Genomic DNA, 18,578 nt, shown 5'->3' on the forward strand with positions numbered 1-18,578 from the left:
CGCTCCTGGACGGCTGGACGAATAATATTCGAAGCCCTCATCATTCCAGCCCCCAGTCCAACCTCCGAGGGTCGATCGGAGTCTCCCAATGTTTCGGGAGGGCCCTCAAATAACCGAGAATGCTCCTGGCTTGAGTCCGGAACTTCACGAAAGTTGGGCGAGGCGGAAGTGTTTCTGCGAATTCCAGTTCTAGAATGAATTCACTCTGATTTTTTGAGGTTAAGTTTTATTATGGTTCTGCTTTATACATGAGTATCTGTGTACAAATCCGGTCGGCAGTTGTTCTCTTCTCTGAAACTGATAATTCAATGGGGTCAAGCCACCAGGGCCGATAGACTCAGCTTCGAAAAATCGAGTGGAATATACGACCTCTGAACCTGACAAAACTTAAAGTAATCCATAAAAATTTCGATGCTATTGGATCGTGTGATCGGTCCTCTACCGAACGTTCAAGTTCTGCGAACATTAGCAGGGAGTCGGCACACCGTGGAGATTGACTTTTAAGACAGAGTTTCCCGCTCTTCTCCACGTATTTGGTTGGATTTCGGAACGCTGCGATCCCGGATGAGCGCGACAAAAAAATTTACACTATGTCCTCGACGAGGTATGTGGGGGAAGAGGGATATAGATGATGATTCGCATTGGTTTATTGATGATTGATGAATATTTCTCGTACTTCGTCTCTCAGCTGGTTTGCACCTCCCTCGTCGCTTCTGCTACTCGAGGGTTTTACAAATCGGTCGGAAATTTAAGAGGTGATCCACGAAAGTACTAATGAAGATGGCTCATTCAGAACCACAGTGAAAAGTTACTACAGCAGATGGATCCGTCAACGTGGAACTCAGCTCCCTCGACTGCACGAGAGCGTCAAGGGTACGCTGAATGATCCGCCAATCGGTTCGATGGTTGATGGCTGGATCCATCAGTTACGATATAGTAATGCTTTTTAGAGTAGTTGGAGTGATGATCCATCTGAATGTATATGTGTGTATGCAAATACAGAACTAGGTTTCTGCTCTTGATGTTGGATTCTTCCCGACGATGTTGCTTTTGTTGTTGTTGCTGCTGCTTCCACTTTGTTGTTGTTGAAGTTTTCCGCTGTTGACAGTGTTTTTCTGTCCTCTCTAAACATGACAAGTATGAAAAAAGAGAGAGCTGGAGCAAGAGACTGAAGAACTGACAATACCATATGAAGTCGGAGTTTTCTGCGAGTTGGGAGCTGCAACGACGCCACCGCTCATCTCGTTCGAACTCGGTGGAGCTTCTATTTACTCGTCATCGTCTTCATCATCGTCGTCATCGTATTCGGGCTCCGGCGCTGCGGGAACGACGCCACCCTTCTTGTAGGCAGTCATTTCGCGCTCGTATCTCTGTTTGTCCTTAGCTGCCAACTGTTCGTATTTGCCCTTCTGTTCATCGGTGCAGTCTTGCCATTTTCTGCCGAGCTCCTTGGCGACTTCTGCGACGGTGGACTCACCGAGTGTGGCCTTGACCTTAGGACGTTCATCCTGGCAGAAGTGGAAGAAAGCAGACAGAGCTCTCTTCGGTGCGTTGGGGTCCTTCTTCTTGCGGGCAGCCTTGCCTCGGGGACCTTCCTTGGGAACGTAGGTGGACATCTCGTTCTCGTATCGTTTCTTGTCCTTGGCGGCCATGAGGTGAAATCTCTGCTTCTCGGGCTCGTTCATGGTCTTCCAGCGCTCTGCGCACTTTTTCGAGAACTCGGCGAAAACAACGTTCTCATTGGGGTGCTTCTTCTTGTGCTCTTCGCGGCACGTCTGCACGAAGTAGGCATACGCCGACATTCTTCCACGAGGTTTATCTCCCTTGGCCATCTTCTGCAATTGAGAGACTTCGATCAACAACGATCCGAGTTCGTTTGGGGCGACTTCGAGCATCGCTAGTTTATCTGGCTATCGATTGCTCTCCTATTAGGAGAGAGCATTGGGCGAAACCCGGGTCTCGCTCCAATCCGCGAATGAAGTTCGGGGGAGCACCCGCGAAAATTCCGAGAATCCCCGCTCAGAAAATACCCCCCGACCGAAGTTTCAGAAGCGCGGATGCGAAAACATTCGGAATGCCGAAAATGAATCTCGCCGTTGACGAGTCCGCTAGAATGAGCAGACTGCGTTTCACTAGAAACGAGACGCAGGAAAAATCAAAATGTCGAAACGTCAACGGAATCGTACGCGTCGAGTTCAGCAACAGTAGCCGCCAAAGCGAATGGCTGGCTGGCCTAGGGCAGCAGGGCCGCTTGCTTGACTGGCTGGATGTCTATAGGGCTAGTGCAGCCAGCATGCATCGCCCATGCTATCTGAATGGGCGGCTAGCTTCGGCCTATTGAGCCCATGTTGAAGCGAGCCCGCCAAGCCACAACATAGGTCTCTATGCGGAGCGGCGACAACGGTCTCTAGCTACTTCACATCTCGTCCTGACGCCGAAGGTCATCAGTTCGCAGTAATCAGAACCCGGGAACCAATCGCCACGAGTCGATCGAGCCGACGTACGAACTCAGAAACACCCCGAAACTTAAGATAATTCCGCACCATGTTGAGCAATGGCGGGATCGCGGGCGTCGGCCGCGAGCCACAGGGCGCCCCCCAGCCGTTCACTTGTCACACAAGGTCAGATAGCTATAGTGACTCGAACGAAAAGTGCAAATCAAATTCCAGCTCCTTACGTTCAGAGTTCAAGTCGAGCCGGCAGTCTCGCATGCGAGCATCAATCGCGGTAGCTATGGCTATGGAAGTCTATAGAAGACGCCGCTCGCCTACGGCGTCACCAAATAGGCTTAACACGGGCTTCGTCGTGAGGCGAAAACACGCTCAGAAACAATTGAGTCACTTGCGAACATGGCGGGAATTCACCAATTGCCTTACAAGTTCGAGCTTCGGGTCAGATAAGTTGGTCTCGATTAACATGGGACGCTATGGCAGCAGTAGCAGCAGCAGGCAGACAGGCAGCCCAACACAAGGCAGCACAGCCTGCTACAGCATTCATAGAGCCGCAGCCGCCGCAGAGCTTAACACAGTCCCATAGGTTAACATTGTGCATCAAAACGCAGCAAAACTCAGTACAGCGGCCGAATCCACCGTACTCGCTAAATATACGGATAAAGTACGTTACTTACAGCTTGTTCGAGTTGAATGAAGTGAAAATCAGAGAGCAGCTTCGAATAACGACCGTTTCAAAGTGTCCAGGCCACAGCGAATGGCGCCTATCCAGACAGACAAAGCATGTAACCCTATGGGAGGCCTCTCATTGGTCGCGTTTGAAAATGGCGCCGCGCTACAGCCAATGGCGAGCTCTCGCGGAGGGAGCTATAATTCCTATTGGTTTCTATGCTTCAAGGGATCCATGCGCTAGCTGGCTGACTGGCTCTCTTTAGCTGGATGGTGGTGCTGGCTTCCCTGCTGCCTGGCTTCCCTGCTGCCTGCTGCGCTTGCCTGCCTGCCGCTTGCTTGCCTGCTCGCTCACACAGTCGCTGCCGCCGTCGCCGCCGCTGCTACTGCAGCAGCGGCCGCACTCACACAGCTTGGCTGGCTTGCTCGCTCGCCTGCTAAGCCTAACGATGCCGACGGTGGTTCGTAATCGTTGGCGGCCGGCCGGTCAGCCAGCCTGCTAGCAGCACTCGATAGAAAAGAGCGCAAATTCTACTTTCCCGCGCGAATTACTCCATCGAGTGACAAGTAGCGCGTTTCGCTTATGGATCAAAATAAAGCTCTCGGAAAAAAACGGGAAAGTTTCGCGCAATCCGATAATTTCGAAGAATCTTGTTGTTGTCAACGACTCCACCAATGGCGCCCAGACAGCTAAAGTCGGCGGTAAGCAGACCACCTTCTTCTCTGCCGCCTCCCGCCACCACCATCAGCTGTCATGAATTACATAGTAGAAAGAAGACAAACAAGCCATTGCTTGCCAATCCGGCTATCATCACGGAGCTTGCTCATCGATACAGCCGTCTGCTCTCTTGCAACTATCGTTTGCTGTTGCACGGGAAATACAATGCTCTTGCAACTCTCGCTGTCAGCAACCGTTGTCAAGTCGAGGAGCAGCAGCAACGGCGGCAGTAGGAGCGCGGATCGGGGAAAAATATCGGATCGGTTGGAAGCAGAGCCCAAAATATCGCGAACCGGAACTCTTCCGCAACCGGAGAGTCTGGCGCTCCGTTACACTAAGTCCTCATCCTGAGCTCATGATAAAATTGTAGAGCTTCCTGTGAAATACGAGGACGATCGTCCGTCCTCGATTATGGAGCTTGAATGTGCTAGTGGAATTCTACTGGATGCATGCGATGTAAAAATCGGTGGAGGGGTATATTCTGTCATTTCGACGGCACGGCAATATCAATCGTGGGGAAGAGCTGACCGAAGACGATCCGAGATGGTCTTTGTAGAAGTTCGAAATATTCTCGTCTCTCGGAACGTAGTGATTCATGAGTATCGCTCGAGAGATCCACTTACATCGGCCGAGATGCTCATTTGCTAGCCGTGCATCCTGGAAGAAAGAAGAGTACCCTTCCGGATCTTCCCCCCCTGCTCTCTGAGCTCGAATACGAAGAAACTGATGCAATGGCTCCTCCGTTGGATGAGCAACGAAAGTTCCTCTCGCTCAGGAACCCCGAATCTCTAGAAGCTCTGATCTGCGCTCAAGAGATCCAACTCGTCTTCATCTGAGTCGCCGGAGAGGGCATTTTTTTCGATCGACAATTTTCGACGTCCGCCTATGCTCTGGGGAGTCTGCGACCAATATTCTTTCCGAAAGCTGGTTCACAGGTTGTTTCGATGCTTTTATCCTCCGCCGATCGCTCGAATTCGAATCTTCGGGAGAGACTCTCAAGATCATATCTCAGGAGAGGTGTCGATCCTCTTGCATGTATTCCTGCGGACATTTTTTTTCCCTCGAAACTCTGACCCACAGGGGCAGGGAACATCGAAGGAAAGTATACATCGCATCGTTCTGGATGGCGAGCCGGTCTCCCAATATTCGGACGCAGGCCAGAGTAGCGGGAGGTTTTTCTCGAGTATGCTCAGCTCTAGCACGGGGAGGTCGCGGTAGCGAGCGGAGCGAAGTTCGCACCAATGAGTCATGACGATGAAGAACTGATTTAATCGCTCTTGTCTTCGATGCAATTTTCCCTCATCGGTCGGAAGTCGAGGAGGAATGAACTCTCACAGCCTTCCGAAACTTTGCAGCGCTTTCTAACACTGACTATGATATCATTGAGTGATATTCTGATAGAAGTGTCCTGTTTTTGATTCCTTCCCGGAATGCAATGAGTTGTGCGAGCCAGAGCGTTTCACGCATCGCAAAGGAAGGATTTTAAAGGAAGAACTTGTGCGAGTCGTCGGAGAGCTCTCGGCGAGACAAGCCGAGGTTACTGCACAGCGCAGAGCAGGCGAGCAAGCTAGCCAGCCTCACATGAAGCCCTTGAACATCTTCCTCGATTGACGTGGCGGGATCTAGGAATATCATACCAAGGGAACTTTGTACGTCCTTCATGAGGTCCCTACCGCTTCCGTCGGAGGAAGAATCTTCGGTGCTCGCGTGGCGTGTTTCTCAATGGTCCGACCGGCTAATTCACTCGGGAGAATCGAAAATCGAGCAGAGCCGGACCTGAAGGACGTTCCATGATTCGATATTCTAGCGGAAAGCGCTCCGTCGCGTGGAAACGAAGGAGCTCCCTCTTCAAGCTGGGAACGATGCCTCGTCAGGGAATGAACGCTCGCGAGCTCCGCATCGGAGAACAATCCTCCAACGTCGAGGATTCTCGTTGAAAAGCTTGCGATCTCAGATCTGGGGCAGGGAAGCTGAATAGTCCATCGGAGACCTTCCCGTCTCCTCCTTGAGACGAGGACACGAGGAGTCCTGTTGTGATTACCCTTCCCCCGAGATATCCAAGGGGTATTCGAATTTCCTTGGCATTGTATGTACATATATGAGAGAAAGATTAGACATTGTATAAGACCAGGCCTCTGCTGGATTGAATTGAAGGAATCAACGAAGACCCCAGGCTCGAGTCGTCATGGCTCGTCTTCGAGAGGATGTTTTCCGGGAAAAAGAGGTTCAACTGATAATAATAAATAATAATAATTATGATGATAATTTTCGTACGCCAGAACGGTGATGAGGAAACTTAGAAATCAGCAGTGATGTTGTTCTGATTATATGAGGACGATCCATATTCGGTTTATAATGCCAAACCTCGAGCTCTTCTCCCAGGAATTGGCCGGGCGACGAAACGTGTTGACATCATCAATTTACCGTTTCAATCAACAATGCTCTCTAAGGGGTGCCCATCTCCTCGATCCCCTAATTCACACCGCAGCTCGATACGGATAAATACGGATATATCATTCGCGTTGATACATGGATTGCATTCCTGTCTCCGGGTCAACCCAACCTCAATTGTAGCATCCTTGTACGACCGATTTCTAGAAATGCGTAGCGTCTTGGAAAGCGCGCGATCCTGTCATTCGGGTTTTTGATTCTGGCGGGCTGTCCGCAACGTTGTTCAATGCCTGCGGCTCGAAGCTTGTCTATGGTAGTGCTGGCGTGCAGTGAGCCAAGCGAACAGGCAAGCGAGCGAGCCATCCAGCAATACATACGAACCAACGAACGAACACACCGAGCAAGAGGCAGCCAGCCAAGCAACCAAGCCATAGGCAGCCGAGCCATCAGCAGCTCTATGGGTGAACCAAGCGAGCGGCCGGCCGGCCTCTATATCTCTGTGTGTACGAGCGGCGGCTGCTCCTACAGCAGATTCGCTCGCTCGTTCGTTGGCTTGCTTGCTGCCAGGCAAGTCAGCAAGCGAGCGGCGTTTGCCTGTCTGTATTCGCCTATGACTACGTATGGCTGCTGCGATGCGCCGTCGCTTCGCTCGCTGCCTATGCTGTGGCTCGACCGACAGCTACCCAGCGATCGAGCGTCCGAAAGAGCCAGCCAGCAACGTCGAACGAGCGTCTTGCTGGCTACGTTGTTGACGCGCGGACGGAAAATAAAACGACGAATAAAATTGAGACTTTCTCATACCGATGTTTCGACAATTCGATGCTGAGCGATACTCTTCGATTCAACATCCCTCGCAACGGAGGCTCGACACATTCATGCGTAGTCGTGAATGATGTGGATGTAATTGAAACCAGAATTCCCCATGAGTAGTCAAATTGCTCGATTCATTTATTCGGAAGACACTTCGATCGTTTTGGGGGTCCGATCATGAGTCACTTGATCCGTCCTCGAAGGGAGCCGGTGCGGGGATGTCCCACTAGTGTTTGACAGATCTGTGCAGCCTTCTAAAAAAAGCGCGCGCAAACTCTCCGACAGAGCCTGCTTCGTCCCGTGCACCATGTCACATATTGCGGGCGCTTATGCTGGGCTAGGTGTGCGGAATAGAGACATTCGTCGGAAAGTAAATGAATCCGGGTGAATGTACGCCGCTCTGAGGAGGAAGCTGGCCCATGCGGTGAACGAAATCGTCGGGAAACTCGAATGCGGTCTTGAAAATTACGTGGAAAAGCCTCGCCTCAAACTCTAAATTCCGTTGAGCTAATCGAGCGCAACTTCTCGACGGATACTTAGCGAAATCGGCGTTGAAACTACGAAGGATATCTTCGTCTTTATTGGGGCAACCCTAGGCTCGAAAGACGATCCCTCATAGTTATCATCAGATATTTCTGCAATTGAACAGCTGCGTAGAATTGAGAGATATCCTATTCTCCATGGAGTCAAGGGGACTTTTCGTTTGCAACTCAAGGGATTCATTTGCTGGGACCCGTGAGGGCAGGGGTGGCACCTAACGCTCATCCCCCAAATCAGACTGCGAGGTCCGAGGTACGTATTATCGTAATCATCTTATCGTACAATTTCGTCGCGGAATTATTCCAGCATCAATGCGATTGTACTCCACTGAAAGGTTATACCCTCGCGAACTCAAAAGACTATTAAGATTTTTGAATCCCTCGAGGCAAAGAGTGATTAGTGGCGGCTTGTGACGGATAGCGTCTGATCGATTCTCGGTCTGAAGATTGACGTGGACGAGAGCTTGAAGGGTGATGCCGTGAGCATGACCTTCATTTTCGAATTATTGCTCGAATAGGATAAGGGCCCGGCAAAGGATCGGCTCGAATTCCCGAATTTAGTCAAGATCTCTCGGGGGGTTCTCTGATTCCGGAGGTCCCTATCCAAGAGACGATTTCCTGATGAAGATTTGGATCTCATCAAGGGCGTCATCGACATTGCCTCCTTGCGGGGGTCCTCCCACTGATTTCCGAGTACCGGGGTCTTTGGTCGAATGAATCGGATCGATTGACCATTCGATTCGCTCCCCGATGGTTCCCAGGCTGCCAAGGGTTCTTTAGTCTAGACTCTAGACTCTAGAGACTCAAGGCTCCCATCTGAGGGCATGTTGTAAGCACCCGAGATACCAGCGTCGACGGATCCCCAGAGAGGAAGGGGGCAAGGGAACTCTACGTTAAGGACCGGGGGAGATCCTCGACTAACGGCACTTTCTGGAAGCACTCGTGGCACTCCGCAACCTCGATGTCATGGCAGGGTCTCCCTTGAACCGAGAAGCTATATGATGCACATCGTCAGGGTCGGGGAGTCCGGGGTCCTCCATAAGCCTGGCGCGCCAGGTGATTCAATGGGGCCGATTCAGTTAATGACCCCAACGAAACTCGATCCCCGATTCCCGATACTGATCCGACTTGATCGAGCCATCCGCTCGCGACCCATGAAAACATCTAGAGGAGGCATTGACGTAAGCTCTGGTATCTCGGGTGTCATGCACCCGTGTCTGTCGAGACCGGTTCCTCGCTGTTCCTTCTCCTCGGAATTTCCACCGAATCCAATTTTACCGAGCTCCACGTCGCTTCTATCACCTCGTGACTTCCAATGGGCTTGTGACTTCACGTGATTCTTGGGTCCTCGATGCTCACTCGACGGAGTCTCACATGGTCAAATCGAGGCCGAGGGACTGAGAGAGCTCCTACAGGCAATGAATCCTAGCATAGGGAAGGTCAATGTCGAATTCGCAAACTGCGATCAGCGGCGGACTTCATGCCGTCAGAGAGAAGATCGGCTACACCTCGAATGTCGACTTCTCGACCGAGTATCACTCTCGAGAGAAGGCTTCCGAAATTCTTATCGAGCATTGCTTATATCGGCGAAGTTCTGCCACAAAAAACTTCACTCAATTGATTCATCACCGGAGCTGATTGGCCGAAAAATATATGTACCTCTCAATCATGCACTAGATATCGGTCGAAATGCTCTAACAAGCTTGCGGTATAAAGTTTGTACCCGACGCGACGTAGCTAGATGGGGCTCCGCAAATCGCCCCTCAGTTCTTGATGTGCGAAATTGATTTCGAGGTGAAACCTCGTTCTGGAACCCCGTCGCAGTCCCGTCGCCCTCGGTTAGAATCCCTCGCATATTTCTACTGCACCTCCGGAGACGTCGTATCTCCACCAGGCAGAATACGCTCCCTCACAATCCGTGATTGCGAGCATGGGTCGAATAGTGAGCGGGTTCCTCCTTTGCGTAGTCATCGAGCCAGGAAGAAGGATGGGGATTCAGTTTGCGCAGATTCATAAATTGCCAACCAACTCGCCGCTAATGAGAAATAATCATCGTCGGAGTACGCGCGTCCCAAGTATTCTTTCCTCGAAGCACGAGGCCAACTACTTTGGTCCATGGGTCCGTTCGATTGACGCACCGAGCGATTGTTAGCGAGCCCGACGAGTCGGTCAGGCTCTCGAGCTGTCCGCCGGACGTGGTGCTGTGTCGTCTCTCTTTTTCTCTACTGCTGTCTACTTCCATCGGCAAACAAAATGCAAAGTGACGTAATTGTCTCCGTTTCAAGTGAAACGGCTCGTCCGCAACTCTGCCGAACGCAAAGACTAGCGAGCGTGCGAGCGATCGATCCAGCCAGCCACCGAAACAGAAACCGACCAATTCAGGCGTCAAGCGTCGATTCAAGATTGCGGTTTCGAATCTCGAACCATTGTAATGAGTCAATGCAATGGTCTACGCTCTGCGTCTTGCTGGAAGGCTTCGTCTGTCTCGTTAACGAATTTCGGAGTCCGAACGATTCAGTCAGACACCGAGACTCTCTCGCCGAGCAGCATGGTTCCCCGGAGTTTTCCCCCTGGAAGGACTCAGTCAGACAATCGAGCTCATGCAGCAATGGTGCAGAACCGCACCGCGACATGGTGCTAATCCGGAACTACAGCCTTGGAAATACCCCCTCCCCTTAACAAAGACGCTCGACAACCACGAGTGTCCTCAGAGAGCTCCGATGCTCTTTCCTTCCGAACGCTTCCCTCATGGAAGTATTGGATAAATCTTCGCGAATATTAAACCGTTTTTCCCGCCCTAAGCTCGGTGATCAGGAGTCTCCGAGTTCGGTACCGAGCCCCTGCTCGACGGACTTGCTGTCCGTACGACCCATTGCCTAGGCGCTGCCTACCGAGCACTCGACTACCCTAAGAAACGACTCCCCGGTAGCAGCGAGCTCGCATGCAGAAAGCAAGCAGTGAAACCCTCGATGTTAAATTCCCATAGGCTATACATGGGCTGCTTGGGTCTCTGCCTGCCTGCCTGTCTGCCGCCCGCCCGCCTTTTCGCTTGCTTAGCGGCAGAAGCAGCATAGCCGAGTGCCGAGGGAGGCTCCGAAACTTCATGAGGAGTGGAGCTCGGCTTCGTTTGCTGGCAAACTGCCTGCCTGCCTGCCCGGTCGCTCACTCGCTCGTTCTTTGGTTCAGGCGGCCGGTCGGGTGCTGGATCGCCTGTGAGGCTTGGCTGCTGAATGCCATAGGAGCTCTGCTGAAGATGCTGAGAGCGAAGAGCAGGTTGCTGCCTATGAGGCTCTCAGACCCGCTCGTTTAGTGCGGCTGCTGCTGCTGCTGCCTCTGGCTGCTGTGGCGAGGCAGCAGCGGTGGTCGTGTGCTTCAGGGGGCTCAATTCCCAGCAGCAGCAAGCGGTACAGGCTCTCAGCTTAGTCGACAGCTCCAACCACCCCACAGCCAGCCAGTCAGTCAGTCCGCCTGCCTGCCTGCCTGCCTGCCCGCTCTCTAGATAGGCAGGCAGGCGGCTATGCGGCTAGTCGTCATCGGCGTCGCTCCATAGCCGAGCTGAAAAAGCACCCGAACGGCTGCGACCTGTAGTCGGACAGGAAGGCAAGCCGGCAGATCAGGTATTGGTTCTCTAACCGGCTGACGAGGAGCCGACGATGAGCTCCTCCGTACCTGTCCGGAGCTTCACGCTGGACGCATGGGAACCAAACGAACCGGCGGGCGCGCAATAGATAGCTGGACAAACGGACCGGCCGAGCGACCGACCAAGTGACCGACCGACTGACTGACTGAATGACTGAAAGTCCATCCTACGACGACGACGGCAACAACAAGGGCCGCGCGCAGATAGACACAAGCAGCACTTTATCCAGAGCGTTGGAGACATTCGCTCGCTAACGCACTCGTCTGCTTCTTCAAAGAAAAATCAGCGAACCGATGTCGACAGCGGCTACGAAGGAAGCAGTTCTACATCTTCTGGTCGCTCACTTTTCGTTCTGTTTGGCATTAACAGAGACAGGAACAACAACAACCACAAACCCGGACTCTGCCGAAGAATAAATTCCATTCGACCGTCGTCAACGCCGTCCACTGGGGACATGGTCAATAAACGATACCTCTGAATACCGGGCTCCGACCACTCATCAGGAAGCGAAATCGCGTCAAGTTGATCGACGCACGGAATTTTCAACAGGTCATTCCCATTAGACTTTCACCCTCAACGCAGCCTTCCCCGAACACATTAAACGATTTCCCAAGTTGCGAAAACATAAGGTTTCGATTTCTATCCATTCAACCGAATCTCGGATCTGGTTCTGAAACCACGGACGCGAAGCGCGGCTCAGTGTGCCGTCCTGATCGAGGGAGTTTCGCGCGCGCCTTCCGGAACGGGGTCCTCCATCGGCCGGGCGTTGGACCTTCGCAGAGAGCACGGCGAATGCTTTCGTTGGGAGCCTGAGAATTTCGCACTCCTCCTCGATTCGACGATCAATCCTAGTCCGGGGCATCCCTAGAACGGAGGGACTCGGATTGAAAAAAATTCATACATGCGAATGAATCCAGGAAAACACTCCAGGAACTTCCGAGCAGCCCCGGAGCCATGCTCGAACCTCCATTATTCCCCGGTAATTTACTCCGATATATTCTGTAATTTTCATACTGTGTAGGAATCTCAGGACTCTCGGAGAAATGAAGCAAACGGGTTCCCGGTGCTGACGGTGGTCGATCCGTTCGCTCGGCCGTTCGCCGGTATGATGGTTTGCTTGTTAGCTAGCCAGTGGCCCAAGAGCCAACCAGGCAGGCTACAGCATAGACAGCAAGCGAAACGATGGCGCAGCACACACCGCAGCCGCCGCTGCCGCCGCACACAGCCATGGGCCGATACAGGGACAGTGAGGCAGCCAGGCAGGCATCTCGCTGGCTGGCTCATTCGCTCGCTTGCTGGCTCGCTGCTCGCCTGGCCAGCCGACGAACGCTGCGGCTCACACACACACACATGGAGATATAGAGGCCGGCCGGTCTGCCGGTCGGTCGGTCGGGTGCTTGCCGAGTGAGCGACTGGCCGGCTTAGTTGCTCGACTCAAGCCAGGCAGGCGGCCAGCAACCGAACATAGAGCCGCCGCTGCTGCCATTGGCTTGGTTGGCTCGCTTCGTTCGTTGGCTGCCTGCTTGCTGGTTGTATGTGATGCTGGCGGGCTTGCCTGCCTGCCCGCTCACTCGCTTATTGCATGCCAGCTAGCCATAGGCAGGCCTCAAGCCAATGGCATGGAGCATGGACGAACGTTCATGACAGCCCGCCAGAATCAAACCGCCAAGAGGCTTGCGCGGACGGTAACTTCAAAAGCGTGCTGAATCTCTCTTGCAACGAGCAGCAAAAAGACAAGACCCAGAGAAGGATTCATATGCCTGTTCTTTTCTATCTGGAATGAGTCTGAGACTCGATTTCCTCATTCGGCTGGCACCGAAAAACGGGAGATCGGTATTTCCGGGAACTCATGCATGTTGTAAATTGCCCGATGGGATGAGTGTTGGTTTCGAGGATATCAGCTAGAGCGAACTGCTTTCGAATTATTTCGGGAGTTGATAATTCCGACAAGAAAACCTATCCGAGTGTGGCTGAAGCACGATTCGATATCGAGGTCAAATCACTTTTAGTCTCTTTCGGCTATCGTCTTCTATCGGCGACTACGTCGCGTCTTTACGCACCTACCACGAGTGATTTGATTGCCCCGGGAACTCGAGAATCGCGTAGCCGGTGGCTGATACCGCGCGCTTTCCTTCTGAAGCAAGGACTCTCGTTGGAAAGAGACCGGTGACCGCATCGACTTCACTGCAACGGAGTGGCGATATCGGCGACGCATAACCACCCTATTGTCTGGTTGTAGGCGAAAGGTGCTGGACAATATTCGCTGGTCCACCCACCACACAACCACCGTCTTAAGGTGGTCGGCAGCAACCGGCGACGTTTTCTATTTGAGCTCTCATACTACTGCTCCTCCTGAGAGATTCGATGGAAGTCTGATAATTTTGACAGTTTTCAATTAGCATGCCGTCCTCGAGGATCAGGCGTGCTGATGAGCCAGAATTCTTCGAAGCGCGTGAAAAATTCAAATCTCCCGATTCCTTCAGCAGTGCTCAACACGGGATGGCAACTCCTGTGGGGCGACATCGAAGGCTCAGCAGATCACGGGGAACGAGCGAACGAGTGCGCCATCTAGGCAGTGAGTTACGCACCACCGAACGCATGGAGTCCTAAAAGCTCGGAGCCAAACAGAAATCACAGTCCCACTTGCGGAGAGCCTCTCCATGAGCCGTCGCTCGGCGCGGAATCCGAATGAGGTCTTCAGCCTTTCAATAGATTGAAAGAGGAGCGTAAACTGGAACGGATCGCTCCTCCTAGAAATCCTCTCGGCTCTCTCCTCCCAGTGTCTGGACATCTTATTGACCCCATCGAAAAGATGCCCCATTGAGTTCACTCCGAGATTCAACCTGCCTAGGTTCTAGCAATTTGCTCGGTCGGGTATACACACTGCTCCGTTTCACCGTCACGGAGACCAAGGCAGAGAGGGATGGTGTCACGGTATCCCGGACATCCTCAACTCGGAAATCGACGCACGTCGGGTCTGATTACAAGAAAGAAGGCAAGAGTTCTGGGAAGGCGCTTCTTCGTTGCTCTTGGAAAGTCCGCGTTCCATTCCCCTTCCGGAAAAGCTCTCGATGGAGAACCCTCCTGATGGGGAAGCTCCCCACGCAGGGGGCTCAAAGAAATGCATTTCAGAAAAGATTACATGGCGCAGGGGCGACCTCGATGGGCTCCTGAATGAACGAGGAGACTCAAACTAAGACGGCGGCTGAATAATGATTCCTTCGTGGTACGCTACGCCCAAGGAGCTCGAAATGAAATCTCAGAGTGTGGACGGCTTCAAACTTCCATCGCTCGGACAGATACTTCCGAATGTTCGAATGTCCCACTGCTTCCATCGACCCTCTCGAGGCCACGAGTATGCTCCCCCGGCGAGCAAGGACGCCTCCCGCTTTTGAAAATGGACTTCTCCTTATAGGGGACAAATTAGGCCGAGACCTGGTACGACGAGCGTCCAGCGTGTTGCTTTTCGGCTCAATCGCAGTCTTGCGATATCGCTCAGGAGATACCCTAGGTATAAGTATATCGCAATGTAGATAACTTCTCCCCAGAATCTGAGCGAGACTCGCGAGGGCACGGACCAGGCTGAAATCATCCTCAAGAAGGCTCCCGCGGAGCTCTCAATTGGTGCTACTTGCATCCCGGAACTTCAGAGCGGGTCTCAACGGACTTCGACTCACAGCATCGGATCTTCTTTTGGAGTTTCGAGGGGTGCGAAGGAACATTCATCCGTCGCACCTCCGTTTCCGCAAAGGTTGAGCTCAAGCGAGTTATTTCGGTCTCTGACGCCGAACGCAGAATTCGCGTTCCGATGGACAAGGCACCTTCTTGGTGAAGCTCCGGACCACGTCCTCGGCTCTTGAGACTCTTCGAATGAATCAGGATGCCGCCAGAGGGAAGGTTTGTGGTCTCGCTACCGTTCAGAGAAAATTTAGACACGCCGGGCGATAACAGAAACCTAGCATACTCGCGGCTTCAGGGACTCCTCAAGTCTCTGAGAAAGGAGCCCAACCTCTTGAAGGCGGTGGATCAGGAAATCTCCCGCCTCATTCCTTCTCGGTTCGTAGAGCCAGCCAAGCCCCGAACTCCAGGTCAGAAAGCCTACTATTTGCGGCTCAATCCTGGAGAGCAGGCGACATAGTGAAAAGGTCTCGCGGCTCCCATCCTCGATGCCGGCGTCCCATCATGGTGATCTATATGTCCCGTCCCTATTCGCTCAAGAGGTTCTGAGCGAGAAGGATCTTCTGGATTCCGCCCACGGGAATTTTTCCCGCGCTTCCCATCTGGGCCTGCCGCTTCCTTGTAAGAGCGTGGCTCACAGCTCTTGAAATCCCTAAAGCTGAGGCCTGAATCGTCCGCGACCGACCCAATGACTGACGATTCGTGAGTGCCGACACACTGAGTGTTCCTCCATCCTCTCTCGACGTGTTCCAACAGTCAACCCGATGGCATCGAAGGAGTCTCTCCCCGATTGGATCCTTCTTTCGAAGAGCGCCTCACGATTTGATTCGGGTCGTCGCCGAGAAACTCCCCATCGTCATGATTTTTCCTCTTATTATTATTATTATTATTATTATTCCGAATATTAATGATGATGATAACCTACAAAGTTTGCCCGTGCTCCTCCTTGAAAGGGGGGGGGGATGCGGACTCTCGAGAGTAGAAGAACGGATAACTCGAGGCTATCAGCGGCAGAAAAATCATGTTTCGGAACCTGTTTATCCGAAGAACGGAGAATATCGCCCGCGGAGACGCCTCGTCCAATCCAGCGCTTTAGGGTATGGGAAATCGCGGAATGCTTCAAAACGCGCCGGAAAGGATATTTGATGGGCATCGAGCCCGGAGTCCAGCCCCGGGGCTCCCCGAGCCTCGTTAGACCGGCAGCTTGATCCGCGCAGGTCGACAACAGTCAGTCACTGGCGACTATGTCTTGAAAAGAACTGCATGTGACATCCATAGTCCTTTTGGAATGCCATACCAATCAAAGTCGTCTAATTATGCGGGACTCGGTGAGCCGATTCCGTCTGGCTGTCCAGGACTGATTGTGAGCCTCAAGGGCGCCGATTTCGCGGATTTCCTCCGCGTCAGCACCTGGAGCATTCTTCTCCGAGTAGCCGACAATCTGTACAGTCAGCCGGTAGAGATAGAAGCAAGGTTGCCTAACTCCTGTAATTCATTTATTACAAGCATATACATCTAGGGTAGGATTGTCATATTTAAAAACTCTTACGTGCGATAAATGTTCAACATTTTTCGGAAAACATCACGGAGGTATTCCGAGGTCAATCGCTCCCAGACTCCGCTTGTTTGCTCCTCCTCAGCTGCAGAATGTCGAAAGCTTCTTGAACCTCCATGAATTTGTATTCGGCTTCCTCAGCTTCCGCGGTGTTCTTGTGCAGGTTCTTGTCAGGATGGTACTGCTTCGAGAGTTGACGATAAGCTTTCCTTATGTCATCATCCGATGTTTTCCCGTCGACTCCTAAGACTCTGTACGCGTGAAGCTCTCCGGTGGGATCCATCAAACCCACGAGAGTATTTCGGAAGTTTTCCCATCCTCCTTCTGCGATTGAGTTCTTGATGCTCCTCAGCGAAGTGAGAATGTCTTGCCAGAGCGGTGATGTGAAGAAACGCCGCAAGGCGTCTCTGCATTTTATCTGTTCGCCGTCCTTCTCGATCTCACAGGAGAACATCAGCATCGACACGAACAACAGGGAGAACACTGTGAAGAAGAAGAGTACGATCCCCACGTTGTAGAGAAAAGGTCGAGACGGCTCGGGCTTAAGACGGTACCTCCAGTTCTTTCGGAAGAAGTACTGCGCAACCAAGGCACATATCAGGTCGGCGGTTGTGTTTGTCGCAGAAAATAAATAAAGTGGAAAAACGTAGAAAGCTCCTCTTAGTGCGTCTTTGAAGTTCCCTTCGTATTCGCCGATGTTGCCGACGAACCAAACGACGAATGCCTCAGCGCACGGCATGATCAGACTCGTGAGCGCAGTGTGGACGTAGGGGTTCAAGAGCTCCTCCGGCAGAGCATACCTGACTACTGTTCCGAAAGCTTGAGGAAGACACATCAAGGTCATCATGCGCCCTACGCTCAACGACGGTTCAGGGTCCCGACGTATCTTTGCGAGATATTCTTCTTTGAAGTCTTTATCGAAGTTAGCCCACCGAACGTAATGCCGCAATCGCATGAAATCGTATAACGCACCGAATCCGTAGCAGCCAAATGTGAACATGTAGAGGATACCATGTCGAATTCTCCCAAGATAAAAATGATGGAATCCGAAGACACCGCCGAAAAGCAGCAAGATGAGAGCGATGCAGAAACTCTTCATTTTGATCTCCGATGATGCGCTTCGTGTCTCCTTCCGGATGAGATAAGGATTGTTTTTCGTCTATGGAAAGGGTTCTCAGAGTGTCCGAAGGTAGGTCAGAATCTCGGCTCTTGGGAATGAAGCTCCAGGGATTCACGGTCCTCGACACAAGCCTGGGTGGGAGGCGGAAACCGTCATTTTCGCAGAGGTTCAGCGGTCACATTGAACTCGCAGCAAGCGCCGCGCCGGCTTCACCGCAACAGATGAGTTGACGGCTGCCAGCGCCGAACAGTGATGGTGCAGCTGAAGTGTGTCCACCTTTTACGCTTGCCTTCCCTCAGGGGGCCACCCTTACTCGATCGAAATAGAGTTTAATGACCCTGCGGGATGGGGGAAATCATCCTCCCGCTCTAGGTCATACGACTGAGAACCCGAAGAATTGTCTGGATGACTATAATTGATAGTTATATATTTGAATGTATTCGGAATGGGTCTTCAGTGAAATCGACACGTCGCTTAAAAACGGTGTGTGTATGAATCAAGCCGTGTTTACGAACTTCGGTATGAGAGCGAGGGTAAAATCTCAAGCGCGCGGATTATTATTATCATCATATTTGAGATGGAACTCTTCATCGGAGGAACTCCGAGAGGCCATCTAAAAACGCCTCCTCCGATCGCCCCACCGAGCCGAACTTCACCTGACCCCCTACATCTGACCGTCGATGCTTTAGCTAAGAGGATTCGATTGACCAACGATTTCTAGACAGAGGAGCTTCGTCTTGCCACTATGGATCCGGTCCGCCCATGATCTCTCAGAGCTCCTTCCGGCGTATCGAGAAATCGGCGCGTCGACCGGGGACCTCGCCTTCGGGCACGTGTACGCTTGCTATGCTGCATGCTCGAATTTTCGCATCATTTGAGTCATCGATGCGTCGTTCGAATTCTCGCCAGAGAAATGTCTCGATCAAGGACGGAGGAAAATTCAAGCGAAGATGCTTGTCGATAGCTTTCAAGAGAAAGCTGACCGGGAAAAATCAGAAAGGTTCGAGC

At 52.3% G+C, this 18,578-nt stretch overlaps 2 protein-coding genes across 4 annotated transcripts; both read right to left on the reverse strand.

Moving 5' to 3' along the window:
- Positions 1 to 212: 212 nt before the first annotated feature.
- LOC100900993 (high mobility group protein DSP1) lies at positions 213 to 3,214 on the reverse strand. Of its 3 annotated transcripts, none has more exons than XM_003746309.2 (2): positions 3,128 to 3,214; positions 213 to 1,835 (listed from the first exon to the last, which is right to left on the reverse strand). In XM_003746309.2, exon 2 carries the CDS (start codon positions 1,830 to 1,832, stop codon positions 1,269 to 1,271), a length of 564 nt encoding a protein of 187 aa, XP_003746357.1. In that variant the 5' UTR covers positions 1,833 to 1,835; positions 3,128 to 3,214; the 3' UTR covers positions 213 to 1,268. The 3 variants fall into 3 exon arrangements, with proteins under 3 accessions (XP_003746357.1, XP_003746359.1, XP_003746358.1); XM_003746311.2 differs by lacking the exon at positions 3,128 to 3,214 and adding an exon at positions 2,877 to 2,988; XM_003746310.2 differs by lacking the exon at positions 3,128 to 3,214 and adding an exon at positions 2,678 to 2,845.
- A 13,282-nt stretch (positions 3,215 to 16,496) lies between these two features.
- LOC100906891 (TM2 and DnaJ domain-containing protein wurst) lies at positions 16,497 to 17,783 on the reverse strand. Its single transcript, XM_003746349.2, has one exon. The coding sequence runs from the start codon at positions 17,547 to 17,549 to the stop codon at positions 16,497 to 16,499; it is 1,053 nt and encodes a 350-aa protein (XP_003746397.1). The 5' UTR covers positions 17,550 to 17,783.
- Between the last annotated feature and the right edge of the window lie 795 nt (positions 17,784 to 18,578).

This window comes from Galendromus occidentalis, unplaced genomic scaffold (genome assembly GCF_000255335.2).
Source record: "Galendromus occidentalis unplaced genomic scaffold, Mocc_1.1 scf7180000077495, whole genome shotgun sequence".
Lineage (NCBI taxonomy): Eukaryota > Metazoa > Arthropoda > Arachnida > Mesostigmata > Phytoseiidae > Galendromus > Galendromus occidentalis.